General features: G+C 39.4%; 1 protein-coding gene across 1 annotated transcript; it reads right to left on the reverse strand.

Moving 5' to 3' along the window:
- Positions 1 to 11,861: 11,861 nt before the first annotated feature.
- On the reverse strand, positions 11,862 to 12,824 carry LOC134612084 (olfactory receptor 287-like). The gene has a single exon (XM_063456464.1). It carries the CDS (start codon positions 12,822 to 12,824, stop codon positions 11,862 to 11,864), a length of 963 nt encoding a protein of 320 aa, XP_063312534.1.
- Between the last annotated feature and the right edge of the window lie 6,234 nt (positions 12,825 to 19,058).

Here is a 19,058-nt window from a genome sequence, read left to right on the forward strand (position 1 = left end):
AATCCACTTAACTGTAAATTCTAGTGGGGGTATCCCTCTCGTACAGCAGTGCATGATGGGAGAAATGTCCAGGTTGTTAAATTCCCCATGTAGTCCCCTACTGTACAACCCCTGTAATGTCAGTAGGGAAACCCCTTGCATGGGGAATCCCATAAATACTGTGACCTGTGATTAAAAGCTCAGTTGACTCCCAGCCTATGTGTCGTCTGGTTCTTGGGAAGGAAGGATTCTTACAACACTACTGGGTTTATTGTATGCTGTATTTATTTGCCTGGATTATTTTATGCTGTTCCTGTTACCCAGCAGAGATACTGTGGATTATACTACCTCTCTGCTACAGCAATGATAAGAGACATTTTCTTTGAACTTTGCCAAGAACTAACCCGATCATGTGACCGGACTTTCTGGAAATACATCACCTACTTAGTCCGCTGACCTGGAAGTGACGTAACCGTAGATGACATACACGGAAGAAACAAAGGACACATGTGGAGAAGAATGCACCTGTTTGGAGATTTAAATGGATGGGAGTCTGAAGCAATTACAGATCACTTTGATAAAGATTGTTTGTCGAAATGCGTCAGTGCGGTTGTATATGCGGTTGTACATTTGGGATCTTTTAATATTTTAAATTTATTTTGTAATATATTTGTTCCTGGTTACTTCCTATCATCGTGGTTTCAACTTTGTGGGAACCAGAAGGGAGAATTTATTTCCGGCAACCTGTGGAGCATCCTGTTATTGGTGCCAACTCCTGATCTCAACAACTATATTTGTTCCAAGGCGCTTTTAGTCTGAGCCCACTTTAGCAGGCTCAGCAAAGTGTGAGTGAGACCAATTTGCATTTACACAAACCTTTATTGTATATACAGAGTTCACTATGGTCTACAATTTTTTGTCTTTTTAGATGTCTACACATTGATGGTAATATTGTTTGTGTATGTTATATATACACCATTAGTGTGCTCTCACCAGTTTTTATATATTTTTTTTCACTACTTACTGCATGCAAAGCTGCCCAGCATGTAGGTGCTGCGGCTGTATCTGTAACTTCCATATCGCTCATGGCTCTGGCACGATCGATAACTGGGGTCTCCTCTCTTTGCTCATGTCTCAGGATGCCGCAAACGCACGTGCTGCATCCCCAGAGATTTCCCTTCAGAGACCCATCCATCTAGTGAAGGGGCTGGGGGGAAGAAAGAGACACAGTAATGGGGGTGTAAAACACAAAAGGGGCAAAAAGGATGGAATATGAAACATTAAAGGGGGTAAAAAATTAAAAGGGGGGGTATTTTTTAGTTTTTGGTATGGGGGTGGCTTCAGATCCTAAATAAAAAAAAAAAAAGGCAAGGTTCCCAGAATGTAGCGGAATACGCTATAGAGTTCTGTACTCAAGCTGCAAAGGTAACATCGTACAATTGTGCTTTGGTTACAACTTTCTTTGCAGGGCTGTCTAAGTCCCTCCACAACAAAGTAGCTGCTAGGGATCTTCCTCAAGACTTAAAGCATTACAAAGTGAAAAAAAATGTTCCTAGAAAGGGAAATGATCTCTAAATAAGCCTGTAAATAAAAATAAAAATTAACCTTTATTTATTATCATTAAAAGCATGATAAAAAAATTAAATAAAATCGGCTACTATCTCATTCAATATCTAAATATGAAGTCATTAACAGGACATTGGGATTGCAGATGTAGCAAATGGTAAATATGATACTAATGTGAATCAACCCAGTGAAACTGTTGCAATTTAGTAGCAGTTTACGAAAATATTATTCACAGCAAGGGAATTCAAAAATACACTAGTTTGGAGTTCCAAATGTTTAATGAAAATCCTAGTGCATTCGAGGGCAAAAAAAAGGGGGGCTATCGTCTAAAAGCTTGTTAGCTCGCAGTAGAGATAACGAATGTCAGATTAAAAGTTGCTAATAGGATAGCCGTTTAATATCTGTAACTTGAAGTCACCAGCTAAATAGATAAATAATAACATAACATCTTGATAATGGAATGACAGAGTCCTAGTGAATATGAGTATCAACCAGATTCCTAGTCTGTAGTTCATGGTAAATCTCTTCCTGGTAGAATCATAACTAGCAAGAAATAAAGGTAGCATAGGAGAACTATATAGAATGGAGAGTACTCTGACTGGGAATCATAGCCTAACAATACACAAAAATGCAATACAGACAGTAGGTGAATCACACTCCTTGAGGCATCTACAAAAAATATAGAGCAATATAGTGTAATATTGTCAATAGATATATAAAAGAAAATAAGAAAGGGGATCAGGTACTCACAAACCAGGAGCCAAATATAAACATATGGCTCTCATGGGAACAGCATTGGGACCATTGTGTAGGATGTCCTTCTCCTTCTTTAGGATCTTCTTGTGGTGAATCTGATGCAGTATGATAAAATGCAGCTTGCACACTTACTTTCTTCATAAAGTATTTATTGATCCAATAATAAAATAAATAATATAAAAAAGAAGAATAGACTGCAGCAAAATATAAGTCCACAGTCTACTTCAATCCAGTATTTGGAAATGTCTATTAAAATCCGAAACGCGTTTCGCCCCGTACCAGGGGCTTCTTCAGTCGGCAGTAGGTGTTCAATCTTCCTCGGCGTCTTTTTATATTCATTAGTGTGGGTATTTCCGGGTTTTGCCATAATCCGTGGAACGCATGATACGTTCAGTTCGAGGCGCCATAGCGTTTCACTTCCGGGTTGTAGATACCACGTGGGCGCAAAATTGATGCAATTGGAACGCACGATGTATAATGTGTGCGTTCCACCTCGGAAGTTCTTTCAAGTCTGATATATTATTATACTACTAGTGATGTCCAGAACAGTTCACCAGGAACCGTTCGTGTTCGCGAACACGCGCGATGTTCGGTCCGCCCCCTATTCGTCATCATTGAGTAAACTTTGACCCTGTACCTCACAGTCAGCAGACACATTCCAGCCAATCAGCAGCAGACCCTCCCTCCCAGACCTTCCCACCTCCATGACGAATAGGGGCGGACCGAACATCGCGCGTTCCTGGCAAACTGTTCGGGACATCACTATATACTACACAAAGTCCTACAACGGGGGTACATTTTTGCCCATAAAAATACATATAAATATAGAACAATTGGTCACAAAGTATAATAAGTGCAATTTTAAAAGTGCCTGTGCATGACTTATAATGAAAGGGTGCTACAGAGTACAAAGGTTGTCTTTATTAATACTGAAGTGCTATTGCTTTTATTGTGTGCTCCCAGAAAGTATGTCTTCAAATTGAGAAGTAGTGCACCAGTTGAACTTTTCTGTACATTGTACATGCATATAAAAAAAAAAAAGAAATATGAAACAGCAGGAAAGTGCAGCAGTACTATTACACCAATCCTCAGAGTGAATAGGCGTCTTGAACATCGTAAGAAAGATAAATAGGAATAAACATGAGCGGATGATTAAATATGATATTTTTAAAAAAATGACAAGTCTCAAAATCAGAATTTAGGCCATGTGGCATGAGTGTATTAAAATTATAAATACATTTCATCTCTTCTAATCCTATTTTTTTTCAATTAATTCCCCCCTCTCCAATCATGATTTACCAGTTTTAGGGGGCAAAAAAACAAATGGTCCGGATTCTGATGATGGTAATTTTTAAAATGGCTGGAGACACTATGGGTCTCCAAACCTTTCTTAATATTACGTACGTGTTCAGAAATACTGATGTGTAAGCATCTGATAGTCAGTTACAGGGACATTTCAGTACGTAAATGACACCCTTTGAAAAACAAGTTAGTTGGTCCCTGATAGTGAAATCTTTATTAATGAATTCCTGGAGATTAGTTAAATACCTTTTTTTACTTTTAGTAGATTTACATGCCTGGCAACTTCCAAAACATAATAGCCACTCTTTGATTTAAAAAATGTTTAGTGGTCGTTGGGCTTTCATTTTTGTATGTTTTAGAGTGGTATACGGGGTTTCCCACTCAGGTGATACATCACACTCACATTTCCTGCACTGTATATATTACATTTACTTTCTAAGAATACACAAAGATTGTAAACTCAGAAATTCTTGTGTGATGGAATAAATAGAGCTAAATGTGTGCCTTTGAGGAAACACAGCTATATTCAAGCTATCGGCTGAATATTCCTAAACTAATAACTATTAAAAATAAAGAAAGAGTAGTATAATAGCACTGGATCATGGTAATCTGTAAGGTGGTTGTCACAGTACAGATCATTATGGTGGATGTTGTTAAATTAACCAAAATGTGTGGAGTACTGTAGAGAAACCACCAAGCCCCTGACGCACACATTTCGCCAGAGTAGCTTATCAGGCGGGAACCGAAAACAGGTAGGTGTGGGTTTATATCTGTACAAGTTGATTTCGATTGGCTATAGCTGATTTGAATGAACCAATAACTGTTTAGAAGGGGCCCGTCATGCCGAATTAAACAGCTGACTATGACGACTTAGAGGAGCTAATTTAGTATATGTTAGATAAAGATAAAGTAACAAGGATAAGAATAGGAAACCACCTATCAAATTTGCCCATAGTTGGCCCATTGGTTCCTTACTTCTAAGATAACTTCCTCAACTGTCCAAGAACCTAATTATGCTTGGTAACTAGGATATGTGAGACAGAAAGGTTTTAAAGATGTAGATAGGTTTTATCCATCAGTAATGATTGCCTAATCTGACTGGAGAAGAGTACACACTATAGGCTAAATAGAGAGACAGTCTTGGCTATGATTTTTTTGTCCTCTAAACTGTCTGATAACTTCAGATATCTACAACCTGTTTCCTCAAGTTGGGGTTTAGGTTTCCAACATTTACTGCCCTTAATTGATTCTAGTTCCATGGAAAACTTCATAGACAAGATCTTCACTAACATCAAAATGTGTTCTTAAAGTGTCAAGTGTATCAATAAACATCAATTGGTTCATCAAATAATTCATATGGATGCCATTTAAAGTGTCTTTTTTGCATGTAAGTGCTTAAGTGACACATAACTACAATACTGCATGTATTCCCTATGTTCCTGGGTTAAAAAATTAAACAAATAAATAAAGACATCATAACCAATACCACACATACCCATATTACGAATTGTATCAAATATATTTGTAACCATTTAGTAATGGTCCAAAAGTGAAAACAAAATTAATAAAAAGGCAAAAAGAAATACAAACCTTAAGAATGATAATAAATAGAAGGAAGTGAGGGTACCAGGAGAAAACAGTCTATAGGAAACAATCTAAGTCTATGTCTACATTCGACCCTTCAGGTTCCAGCATTTGGAGCTTATGGATCTAATATGTTTCTCCATACATATGGTATTGTAGTTATAAATGTCACTTAAATGCTTACATGCAAAAAGACACTTGAAATGGTGCCCATATGAATTATTTGATGAACCCATTGATGTTTATTGATACACTTGACACTTTAAGAACACATTTTGATCATGGAATGTCAAGAAATTCATATGAGTAATTCGATTAACTATTTTTTAAAAATATTGAGGCACCTATCACTTTAAGAATACACTGTTATTAATAGAAATTTCAACATAAATTCTAACATAATCTTTATATATATTTGCACTTTATTAATAATCTGATTTATTATATAACTAAATTTATTATGGTGTTTCCAGTGAGCTAAATGTTTTTCTCATTGAGCAGTTAAAATGTAATCATGTTATAAGAGGCTGCTGATTTACTAGTGAAGACTGTCGGACATCAGGCGACAGCTGTGAAGCAGAAGAATTTAAACTGGAACCACGAAACAGGTGATTGAGGATCTGAATTGGACCAATAGAACACAACAGAAGCAGAATGCCCACTGGACCACCAATGGAATTTTGGGACTAGCCTTATTTAAAGGGACTCATGGATGGGAGGTGTTAGGCTGATTTTCAGGTGTCATTATTGTCATTATTTTAACTTTTCTGTGCCTGAGGAAGTCCCATCACTGAGACGAAATTTGTATGACATTTTATTTATTTTATAGCCAAAATTAAGCTACATAGTTATCTACTACTTAGACTCCTCTTTGACAGTGGTGACTACAGACCCTGGAAGGAGATTACAGCCCCTCACTTCCATTGGGGCAGGCACCCTTGCAGCGCTTTTAATTTTAACTCCTGTAATTGCAATCTATGTGTGTATTTAGACTTAACTGTATTACACTATGTTCTTATTATATGTTTGTTTCTAGGTTATTTCAGCCATATTCTTATTTTTGTATATATCTTGAAGAAAGAACCAACATAATTCCCAGCTTTCCTGATTCGCATGGTAGCCAATCATATGGGTATTATGTAATCGGGGCCAGCCCAAGACATTGTGCTACCTGGATCCAAGGATGAAAAGCTCCCCCCCCAACCTTGCACCAAAAGCATGCCAACATGCATTGTGTTATTTGGGTAAAACAATGTAAAACAAGTAAAACAATTTGCCTGCTCTGCCAATTCGAACCAATGGCATTTGGTTCGGCACTTAGGCAATTCAGCTCTTGGCAATTCGGACCCTAACCCTACCCCTAACCCCTAAACCCTAAACCCTAACCCTACCCCTAACTCTAACCCACTTCGGAAAGTTGGCAATTCGGGACTTTTGCAGTTCGGGACTTTTGCAATTCGGGACTTCGGCACTTTGGAAATTCAGAAATTCTGCAATTCGGCAAGTCGAACTTTGGGCATTCGTAAGCATCCGAATGTCCGCATTTCACGAAATTCGTTAAAATGTACATTTGGAACTAAACTAATTGCACATGGCTAGTGTGTATTGTATGCAGTGTGTGTATTGAATATATTGTCTGTGTGTGTATACTGGAGGCAGTGTGTAGTGAATGTAGGGTGTGTGTGGTGGATTTAGTATCCTGCCTCTTACCTGTGGGCTGGAATGGCAGGACAGTGTGTAGGAAGGTGACAGTATAGGGGGCAGTGTGTAGAAAAGGGACAGTGTGTGAGGCAGTGTGTATGAAGGCTGTGTGGGCAGGATGTGGTGGTGACAGTGTGGGGGCCAGGGTGTGAGAGTGACAGTGGTGGAGACAGGATGTGAGTGTGACTGTGGTGGGATGCAGTATGTGAGAGTGACAAAGACAGTGACAAAGACAGTGGTGAGGTGCATGGTGTGGGGGTGACAGTGTAGGGGGCAGGATGTGAGGGTGACAGTGGTGGGATTATCCTATCTTAGGATAATACCATTATTCGTGTTGTTTCTCAAAAATTTCCCATTTTGTATCTTTAATGAAACTCTGTTTTTCGGTTGGGCTGAACTAGATATTCATGAAATAAGTAATTAGGTTAAACAGAATTCCTGAGGTTACTATACCCGATAGGGGTCCCCAGTGGCGTACATACCGGGGTCGCAGGGGTCGCGGCTGCGACCGGGCCCGGCCCACCAGGGGGCCCGGCCGCCCTGCGACCCAGGTATGTACGCTCTGGGCCAGCCTCTTCTCCTGGGGGGCCCAGGAGCCGGCCACCTCCGGGCCCCCCGAGGCTGGCCCTGCTTACACCCGGCGGCCAGTCAGGCTGGCGGGCGCGCGAGGGAGCACTCTCCCCTGAGTGCTCCCTCTTCAGCTCCCTCGCGCACCGCACTGAAACCGGAGCTGGAAGATGACGTCATCTTCCGGCTCCGGCATCAGTACGCGGCGCGCGAGGGAGCTGAAGAGGGAGCACTCAGGGGAGAGTGCTCCCTCGCGCGCCCGCCAGCCTGACTGCCCGCCGGGTGACACCACTGGACCCCAGGGAATCCCCTCAGCTCTCCCACAGGTAAGGAGGCTGGGGGGATTAAATAGAAAAAAAAAAACCAAAAAAAAGTGTGTGTGTGAGCGTGTATGTTAGTGAGTGTATGTTAGTGAGTGTATGTTAGTGAGTGTATGTTAGTGAGTGTGTGTTAGTGTGAGTGTATGTTAGTGAGTGTATGTATGTTAGTGAGTGTGTGTATGTTAGTGTGTGTATGTCAGTGAGTGTATGTCAGTGAGTGTATGTCAGTGAGTGTATGTCAGTGAGTGTATGTCAGTGAGTGTATGTTAGTGAGTGTGTTTGTGTGAGTGTGTTAGTGTATGTTAGTTAGTGTGTGTGTGAGTGTATGTTAGTGAGTGTATGTTAGTGAGTGTGTGTTAGTGAGTGTGTGTTAGTGAGTGTGTGTGAGTGTGTTAGTGTATGTTCGTTAGTGTGTGTGTGTGTGTTAGTGTGAGTGTATGTTAGTGTGAGTGTATGTTAGTGTGAGTGTATGTTAGTGTGAGTGTATGTTAGTGTGAGTGTGTGTGAGTGTGTGTGTGAGTGTGTTAGTGTATGTTAGTTAGTGTGTGAGTGTATGTTAGTGTGTGAGAGTGTATGTTAGTGAGTGTGTGTGAGTGTGTGTTAGTGTGTGTTAGTGTGTGTGTGAGTGTGTTAGAGTGTGTGTGTGTAAGTGTTAGAGTGTTTGTCTTAGTGTTAGAGTGTGTGTGTGTGTTAGTATTAGAGTGTGTGTTGGAGTGTGCGTGTTAGTGTTAAAGTGTGTGTCTGTGTGCGTCTGTTAGTGAGTGTGTATGTATGTTTGTCACTGAGTGTGTGTCTGTCAGTTAATGTGTGCGTGTGTGTTTTAAGCACTTACCTTTCTCCAGCGCCGGACTCTCTTGGCGCTGGGGATCTCTCCGCCCCGATCCGCCTGTCAGCTCCGAATGCGCATGCGTGGCAAGAGCCACGCGCGCATTCAAACCGCCCATAGGAAAGCATTACTCAATGCTTTCCTATGGACGTTCAGCGTCTTCTCACTGTGATTTTCACAGTGAGAAACGCAGAAAATCCTCTAGCGGCTGTCAATGAGACAGCCTCTAGAGGCTGGATTAACCCTCAGTGAAACATAGCAGTTTCTCTGAAACTGCTATGTTTTCAGCTGCAGGGTTAAAACTAGAGAGACCTGGCACCCAGACCACTTCATTGAGCTGATGTGATCTGGGTGTCTGTAGTGGTCCTTTAAGTGTATGTGTTTATGCATGCACAGGCGTACATAACGTGGTCGCAGGGGTCGCAGCCCTGCGACCAGGTGCCCGCCGCCATGTGTTGCGGCCCCAGCCCGCGCAGAGTAAGCGCGCGCGGGGGGGCCCACGGATCAGTTTTCGCACCAGGGCCCCATGGGTTGTGTGTACGCCACTGGGGGTCCCTAAATAGTATTTAGATTCTGGAGGTCATTTTGTGCAGAGATGGTTATTTCTCTACTCTTTTTTGTCTGTATACAAGCCACAAAGTAATGGGACTGTAGTACACCTGGCTCTAGAACATTACTTGAGATGTTTGTCTTCTGCTCTTCAGGAAAACTAGAAGGACATGTTTCCATGGGCTGAATTTGCCTGCAACAATGCCAAACATGAAGGTACAGTGCAATCTAGATCAACTATGGCTATGCTCCTGCTATAATCTCAGCTTCTTTCTCTGACATGGGGTTGCAAACTTTGGATCAATATCTGATGGACCTACAGAGTATTTGAAAGCAGATCAATGCTGTTCTCAAGAAGAATCTCTTTACTCAACAGCAGCATGCTGATTGACATTATAGACAATGGTGAAACTAATTTAGTGAGGGTCCTGGTGCAAGAAATATTTTTGAACCCCCTCTAGAGAACAGGTGGCCAAAAGATAGATTCGATCTGTTGTACAGCTCACATGAAGCTATGCAAGCTGGGAGCTATCATTTGTCCATACTTGTAGGTTTGTATTTGTGAGCAGTGTTTAAATGTAATCCTTTTTTTGGGCATTGGAGTATGTGTGTACATTTTGGGTGCATGTATTTGTATGTACCACTGCCATTGAAATGCAATGGTGTACATCAATGCAATGTTTGAAGTTGAATGCAGTGGTGTGTTTGTATGTAGTTTTAGCTTTTAAATACAGGTGCACTTTTGTATGTAGTGTTTGTGTTTGAATGAAGGGGTGTTTTTATATGATTTTTCCATTTTAATACAATGGTGTGTTTGTAATTTTTGCATGCAAATGCATTGGTGTGTTTGTATATAGTGTTGGCTTTTACATGTGAGTGTGTGTAGTATTGGTGTTTGAATGAGGCGCTGTATTTGTATATAATGTTAGTGTTTGACTGCAGAGGTGCGTTTGCATGTATGTTTGCATTTGATTTCTAGAACGTATGCACATATATACATACACATAGCTGAACACACTGACACATTGACACACAAATAGATACACACCCACACAAACAGATACACACACTGATGCATACTCCGTGTGTGTCATACTCCGACACACACATATACACACTGACACACAGATGCATAAAACTACACTGAAACACATTGACACACCTAAATACATACACTGATGCATACATTCACATTTAGACACACATATATACATACATAAAAGCACTGACACACATACACGCTCAGACTTCATAATTTTTATATTTTTAACCATCCTCCTGTTAACATACTTTTTATTGGCAGGAGGGTGGCTTCTCTGGGGGTACTGCTGCTGTCTGAGACTGATGGGAGTGTAGGGATGGCTGGCTAGAGCTAGGTCTCTGCCTCTTTCTTCTCACTTTTCCTCTCTGCTTGGGGTCTCCATATGTATCTGGGAGGATCTTACAGGTACTCACTTCCTCCCAGCAGTGCACTGGCTGACGATGCTTGGGCCACTGCGTCTGACTTGGCCCTGTTTAGAAATACCCATCGGGTGGCCTTAAGTGCATAGTGGTAGTTCCACTGCTGATCAAAGGGCAACCCCTACATTACAAGTGGGCAGGAAAACATTCACACCTAAGTACAAAGCTCCATATCAGAGTCTTTGGAAGAAAGATACCTTGTCTTGCTCTTTGGAGTTCATATATATATTTTATAGTATATATGTTGCAGTGCAGAAACTGACCCATTGTATACCTGAATTTTGGACTAAATGCACAATACTGAAAATCTGTGGGTGTGTCAATATTTTGAATTCCACCCATGGCTCAAAAAAGGAGATGACTGATGGGAAAAAAAGACAATTGATAGCTAGGGAACAGTCACTAAATGTTATTTTATTCACAGGTCAAGTTTAAAAATAATATGATATATGAATATTGATTTTTTTTTTATTGCTGCTTTGGTTTCTTCATCTCACTTGATCTGTGAACCAAATGGTGGTGCTCTATAATAACGTCCTTGCACCACCAAGTACCTGTCTCTACCATCTAGCCTCTCATGAGGGTTGTTTTAGCAAGGGTATTCTGTTCCCTGCATCTAAGTTCAAACACTCAAACTAGATGAGTAGCCACAAATTGATATCTCCACCATGGGAGTGCAGGGGGTGGACAGTGATCTGTACATTTCACCCCTGCCAGTTGATATGTCACTGGGAGCCAGTAGACTGCTAGCATTAAAAACACTGCAACGGCCTACCATGATTAAAGTGTGTAAAATGACCCTGCCAGTGTGTCAATATACAGATAAAATCTTACAAAAAAAAAACGTAACTAATATCAGACAAATCAAAATAGACACTGTTTTCTATTTCCTTGTATATAAAATTTTAAAGGGCCTCTTACATCTCACATATCCCTTTCTCCTATGGTTTCCTCTACTCTTTCTCTTTCAGAATCTGGTATTCCTTTCTTAATTTTTCTTTGAAACATACTTGACAATATTGAAAAAGGAAGTGGAGAATGCCTCAAACTCCACCCTTTGACAATGTTGTCAAAAATAGGAAACATGCAAAAGACAAAGTAGTCCCTACTTTTAAAGAGAAAATGTTTTGAAAAATGGAAGAGAAAAGGGACAATATGCGAAAGGTAAGTTTGAGGTGACATAGCTACTTATTTAGACATATTTGCACTACTTTGGCACTTGACTTGTATCATGTTTTTGATCATCAACTTTATATCAGTAGAAAAAAATGACACAATGAAAAAAATATATTTCTTCTAACAGTTCTCCTTAGTGCTTCCTGTACATCCTTGTTTCTCAGAGTGTAAACAAGAGGATTTACCAGTGGTATCACCACAGCATAAAACACAGACACAACTTTATCTATATCTGAAGAGTATTTTGTTGAAGGACGAATATACATGAATATAATTGTGCCATAGAAAGTTAGAACAACAGTTAGATGAGATGCACATGTGGAAAATGCTTTTTTTCTACCTATTTTTGAAGGAAGTCTAAAGACAGTTCTAATAATATAAGCATATGATGCAGCAGTCAGAAAGAAAGAATATAATATGATAAACCAAGCCATGAAATATAAAACTCTATCTGTTACCAAGGTCTCATTACAGGAGATTGTAAGTAAAGGGATGAAATCACAAAAAAAATGGTTAAGTGTTGTGGATCTACAGAACATAAGCCTAGAGCTTGGGATGATCAGAAAGAAGGAACTCAGGAAACCACAAACCCATGAACATATGGCTAACTGAGTGCACAAAGTCCTAGTCATAATAGAGTGGTAACGTAAAGGCTTACATATAGCCAAATATCTGTCATATGCCATAACAGCTAGGAAGAAGAGCTCAGTAAGTCCCAGTGCAAAGAAAAAGTAAATTTGGACAATGCAGCCATTGTAGGTTATTACATTATTGCCTGCCCTAAAGTCAAATAACATTTTAGGGACAGTAACTGTTATGTACCAGATCTCCAAAAATGAAAAATGGTTGAGAAAAATGTACATGGGGACCTTCCTGAGAATAGGATCCAGCATCAAAATACCAATTATAAATAGATTTGTGCTGACAGTCAGGATGTAAAAGACTAAGAAAACCATGAAGAGCAAAAACTGAAGCTCATTGCTGCTGGGAAATCCCAAGAGGATGAACTCAGATTGTCCAGTTTGATTGACCTTCATATCTTCTTGTTTAGTAATACCTAAAATTAAAAAAATATGCAATTTTTACATTATTTGAAAATTATGTATATATATTTTTTTTTTAGTAAAGTTAGTGGCTATGTTCTTTTCATGTGTTGATGCTAAAAATAAACAGTCAACTGATAACATGGAGTTGTTTCTAGTGTTGCCATCAAATCCTTTCCCACAGAACTGAAGGAATGGAAGGGAAATGACAAGCTATTGATATTACAATATAAAGTAAACAACACACTTTCAACTATTATTTTTAGTATTTTTTTTAAACTTCTTAAATAAATCTGCACTTCATGAATAAATGATTACCCTTTAGTGGATCCCTTGTCAATCACTTCAAACTGGGGTTTTGTCTTCTATTTGATCAACATAAAAAAGTGTGAAAAGTTGAACTTGATGCATTTGAGTTTTTATCAACCAGAGCATTCAAAGTGAATTTAAAATGTTAGGTCAAAATAGCCAAACTAACTCAGTTATACTTTTTAGCACTCTGGCCTTTAATTTGAAATTCACTTTGAATTCACCTTGAGTTCTCACTCTCATAAATAACCCTGTTAATTTTATTTTTTACACTTCCTAAACACATATTTGCTAAATTTTAGGATAAGTAAATATCGTTTTTAAAAGTCTGGGAAGGGACAATCCTCCTTTAAAAAGTAAAAAACAAACATGTAGGCAGTATACAATGCCACATGGATATATGTCAGATATGTCCAAATAGAAAAATCTTTCAGAAATACTTTGAATTAATGATATGCATATGGAAAAAATAAATAAATACAATTTCCAGAATCAAAACTAAAAGAACAGAATATATTGCAGAGAAAGTTATAAGCATTAAACATATCATGTAAATATTAATATTTTAAGTATTAAAATATTGTATTATAATGTTATAAATGTTTTAGTTTGTCTTTTAACCACTTTTTGAAATAGTTTTGCTGATAAACATCAGCAAATGAAGTGGGTGACTCTCTCTAATGTTCTGTCTTCTCTCAGGTTGTTCCCTCTTCACTTTTCTACTTTCTATTCTTCTTCTTCCGCTCTTTTGTTCCCCTAAACAGGCTCTAATGTACAACAATATGGTTGCTCTGGACCCTGAGATTTCTGCTCTTTTGAAGTCTAAAAGGCGACCATATTGGATACAGGAGATCATATACTTTTCTCTTGCACACCAGTGTACCATACAGACTATGATGGACTGTCACTCTGTGGCATCATCGCCACATTTGTTTCTTCCCCAAATAAAACATAATACACTGACTAAGCTGTTGGAGTGGCCCTCACCACTGGAACGATTCGGGAGGTGGGGGAGGGGTGCTAGAGACATCCAACTCAACAGATTGCGCAGACTGATCAATTTGAGAAAAGTCATATACTGTTTATTTTATGACTCAAAGTATCTCCTTAACTGTTGCTAATTTAATGAAGACTGTATGTATTTACGATGTTTCACCTAAATGTATATCTATATGTATTTGCCTTTTAGGTTGCTAATAATATGTTGAAAAAAGTTACATAAGATGATTACTTATCAGGTTGGTAGATTTATCTGACTGCCACTGTTTTACATCAGTAGTATGTTTGCTTATTAATTTTTTTTATTTTTTTTTAATACAGTTGTTATATCTTGATCAACTTGGCACACATTAAATAGATACCTTCAGTGACGCCTGTAGCTGTTGCTGAAGTAACAATAAAACCTTCCTCACTTCTGTCTAATGGAGACAGCCATGAAGTGCTGACACTCATGCCAAAGACAAAAGCTCTTTGGATCTAATAAGCAATGCTGATATTTAGATACTTTTGGATTCAATACCAAGGGATTTAGTAATCCCATCAGACACAATTACAAAAGTACCAATCATTGTTTATTTTTTTTATAATTCGTATTTTATTGAAAGTTTTATGAGGAGGGAAAGGATACAGATGACAAAAAGGATGGGGAGGGAAGGGGGGGTGGGTTCACATATACTTGCAGTGCATTACAGAACGTTTCACATGGTAACAACGGCTCACTTATACAAGTTGTCTTACATGTAGTCAGATCAGTTACCTATATAGATCACAAGATACATATGTGTGATGAGCTGTGGATTCTGCCTGCAGATCCACAGCTCGGTCTAAACTTGGAGAGACTGCAACCATATCTATAAATATTAATGACCAATGTCCATAGGTCTCCCATCTTATGCGTCATCCGCATCTATCTCGTGGATACCTGTGAAATCTTGTTACATTGGTGAGGTTTGTTACAGTTGTTACCGTTGGGTGTTAACGTGTGTTGTGCTGTGTGTCACATTCAACCATATGGACAGACTATGGTTTTGAAGTGGTCCACCTGTGCCAATTGTGATGTGCAGTTGCTAATTGTTTTCGTGTAGAGGCCGCTAATATTTCATACTTAAGGTATTGTCTAATCTTTCCTTCCAGCAATGCGGAAGAGGGGCAGATAGTTTGTTTCCAGTGTGAAGCTATAAGATTGCGTGTCGCTAATATCATTATAATTACCATGTGTTTAGTGGCGTTATGAGGTGGCACTCCCACCATATGTGGGTCATGGTTCCCTCACTCATTCCACACCTCCAGCATTTGCCTGACGTGAGAGGGAATATCCTGTGTAGCTTATCAGGTGTGTAGTACCATCTGTATACCAGCTTACCAATCATTGTTTTAACGGTGACAGGGAATCAGCTGATTATATTACATATATACATTATCAACTATTTCATATACAATATTATGTACTGATTTATAACAATATAAATCATCTATATATATTTATAAAACTAAAGAGTAAATCAGTATACTATACTGATAATACAACTTTTTCAGATTTGCTTCTTTCAATGTAACACACATCATTTTTTCAAAGTGAACATTTTAATGATTTTCCAGAAGTACAAACAAAGGAAAATGTAATATCATCAAATACAAAGCAAGTACAGCATTGCTCATATAAAATTCATGATAGTCTGTGGTGACCACCAGCACCTGCACAAGGATTACAAAGAAGCCATGCTCAGAAAGAGGGAAAATAATCCACAAACTGTCCAGTAAGTCATCAGTTACCAATGAGCTCAGATAGTATAAAATATTAGATTAGAAAAAAGAGAAAAAAAGAGAAAAAGGGGGGTGGGGGGTGGGGATGGAGTAAAATACCAGTGCTGTCTTACAATATTGCTGACATTTTATGTACTTAAAGTTATGTATGTGGACCTTCAAATCAGGACATTGGTGCACAGCCAATTTAAGTATCAAAGAAGTATCCTCTGAGAGATTGACAACATATGTGGTTGGTTCTCTCACAAAGCACCCTATCCTTTCCTGTATAAACCATTGTTGGATAGATGTTCCTGAACAGAAGTTCCATACGAACGAATTAAAGAAAATTTGATCACCTTTAATACCATCTGCCAATAATGTCTTAAATTGAGGAATTAGAAAAAGGGTCCAGGCACTCCAATGTCACTAGGCACCTTTATTAGAACATGTGGAACACTGCAACAGTTTGACACCCAATGGAGTCTTTGTCAAGCACCATGTATTAAGTGAATTGAGTGTGGTTCCTTTTCCAATTTTGCAATTAAATTTGAGGAATGTCCACTGTGAAGGTAGTCACCATTACTTGGGGTTTTATAAGGACATTTACAAACTGGAGCTTGTGCAGGAGGCCATTTGGATAACTGAACCTTTTGGGAAAGGTCACCAGACTAACACAGACCCAGACCAATTTGAGGTCTGGGGTCTGGTTAGTCTCCCGGGAGGGGGAAGATATGTGACGGTAGTCACCATCACCTGGGGTTTCATAAGGACATTTTATGTAGGACCCTGGACTATTCCTATGTTTAAGTCATCCCGTTTCCATTGTGGGTGCAGGGTGTATGTGTGTAATGTAGTTGTTTGAGGTTCAATTTTAGTGTGTTCTTCTGTCTTGCTAATGCTTGCAATCAACTAGATGGATTTGGCTATGGAGCCTATACAGCGCCACCTATTGGTTGAAAGGATCTAGCAACCGATGTATGCACTTCCTGAATATAAATAATTTCTAATTCTGGAGGCAAAATAAATATGTTCTGTTAATTATTGTCTTTATAAATATGTTATTGTGCTATTATAAATTCCTGTATAGTTTGTTATATGTTTTGGTTATTTGAATTTTATTATGTTTGTCACAGCAATGTATATTTAATGAACGTATGGGCTAGTCCCAAGTAAATTAAAGTAATGTATGTCAGTTCTATTTGGAACAATGTCCTGTGTGGATTTTTAGGGATCCCAGCCACAGAGTTGTTGTACCTGTTGGCTGGCTGCATGATCCCTCTAGCCTGAGGGCTGCAATTGCATTTGTAAGACAATAGAAATCACATTGTAGAGGTGGCAACCTGCCTAAAAGAAGGGCTGCAGCAAAATAGGCAGAGGGGACGATGCCTGCCTGGAAGAAGGGCTGCAGCAGAATTACCAGAGGGGACTATACCTGCCTGGAAGAAGGGCTGCAGCCTGGTCGGGTGGAAAAGCTTTGGAAGGACCCCAGTCAAGCCACGGTGACTGGGGCAGAAGAGCGGCAGTTTTCCCGGTGCTAGCTAGGAAGCACTCCTGGGCGGAAATACCCAGCCGGGGTACAGGGAGTTCCGCTACATCCACCATATATGCAACATGTCACCGCTATCGTTAAAGCAACAAACATCTGATTTTGATCTACATGACATAGATAACCTATGGGGACTAAATACCAGCTATGTAACAGTTTAATTCTTAACAGTGTTAAGACACAAAAAGTGCTTAAAACGCTCTCTGCTATGTTTTATCTGAGACAGAATGTCCTCATTCTTGTTCCCAGCTTTTAACAAAGGAAAGATCCTGTGGAGAAAACATAGTATTGATGAGTTTATATACTGTAGAAATGGCTTCAAATTACTTTTAAAGTCAGTTAATCTTGCCTTCCTTATTGCCTCATTGTGAGAGCAAATATATGTTAATTATAAAAGGGCATTGGTAATAAAGCATTGCCTTGGTAGGTAAGTGATATAATTGTTGGATTTGGGTGAAAGGGAGAAGGCGTCCCTCCTTAAATATTGTAAACACATTGTCCTAATATCTTCACACTGAGAAACATTGAATGATTGTATATGGATGGGTTACCAATAGAAGAACTACAGAATGATGGTTTAGAGGTATGCCAAATGGATATTGTGTGGTGAGTAGTCGGGAGAGCCATTGTGTTTCCATCCTCACCCATTGCAGAGCATATTGGAACAAAATAGAAGATATAATGCTGCTTGTAATTCCTACTTTACAATAAAGTCTAGCATTTGGCAATCCTAATTGCACTGGACCCAAAAATGTGTAACCTTTTTTAAGACTCCTTTGGTCTTCCGCCACACCATATAGATTTGCTTAACATAGTGTAATCATTTGTAAAAAAGAATGTTGGCACTTGTGACGAAGTGCCCTTCGCCACTTGGTCCTGGAGAGGCCTGCTTGCCAGCCTCTTGCCCTGTGATTATGGCCCTGGGGTGTATGGCCCTTTAAAAACAGTATATGAGCATATGAAGACTTTTGTTAAACTACTTTGTGCATGTCATTTTCCTATTTGGTTCAGTAAATGGGGCTTACCGAACCAAGCACAGGCACAGGCAGAACACACAGAAGTGGAAGTGTGAGGCTAATTTACCTCCCAGGCTGGCGGTTAACCACAGGTTCATTGCCGACCGCTGGGTGGCCTCCATTCATGCAGTCGAACACGTGGCGGCGGCCATCTTTGTTAGTCGAACGCAGTCAGCGGTGTGTGCAGCCAAATCCATGGAACTAAAATCGGCTACCCATTTGCACCAACACCGCTGACCCTTACTTTCTCCTCCACTTCGACGCTTCGGCTGAAAACGAAATCCCGTTCGACGATTCGAACGCACAATATACTAAGCCATTTTCACGAACAGTGCCCCGTTCGTGCAGTTGAATGGGACTTAGTCATTTTTCTGAGTGAAATTGACCGACCGCACAGCCCAAATCTATTCCACATTCCACCTAACTTTTTAACCACTGGAGGGAATTGTCTGATTTTTGGGTATGTTTATATTTGAAGTATGCTGATTAATAATATGTAATGGAGATTGCATATTTTGTGTGTTATAAATATTGTATAAAACTGTGTATTTTCCTGCGTGTGATAATTATGTTAACCCATTGTGTACAGTAATTATATCACAGGCAGAGGGG

This window comes from Pelobates fuscus, chromosome 5, assembly GCF_036172605.1.
Source record: "Pelobates fuscus isolate aPelFus1 chromosome 5, aPelFus1.pri, whole genome shotgun sequence".
Taxonomy (NCBI): Eukaryota; Metazoa; Chordata; class Amphibia; order Anura; family Pelobatidae; genus Pelobates; species Pelobates fuscus.

Excerpts from the sequence above, each read along its gene's own strand:
- LOC134612084 (XM_063456464.1), bottom strand. The coding sequence starts at position 12,824 with ATGAAGGTCAATCAAACTGGACAATCTGAGTTCATCCTCTTGGGATTT.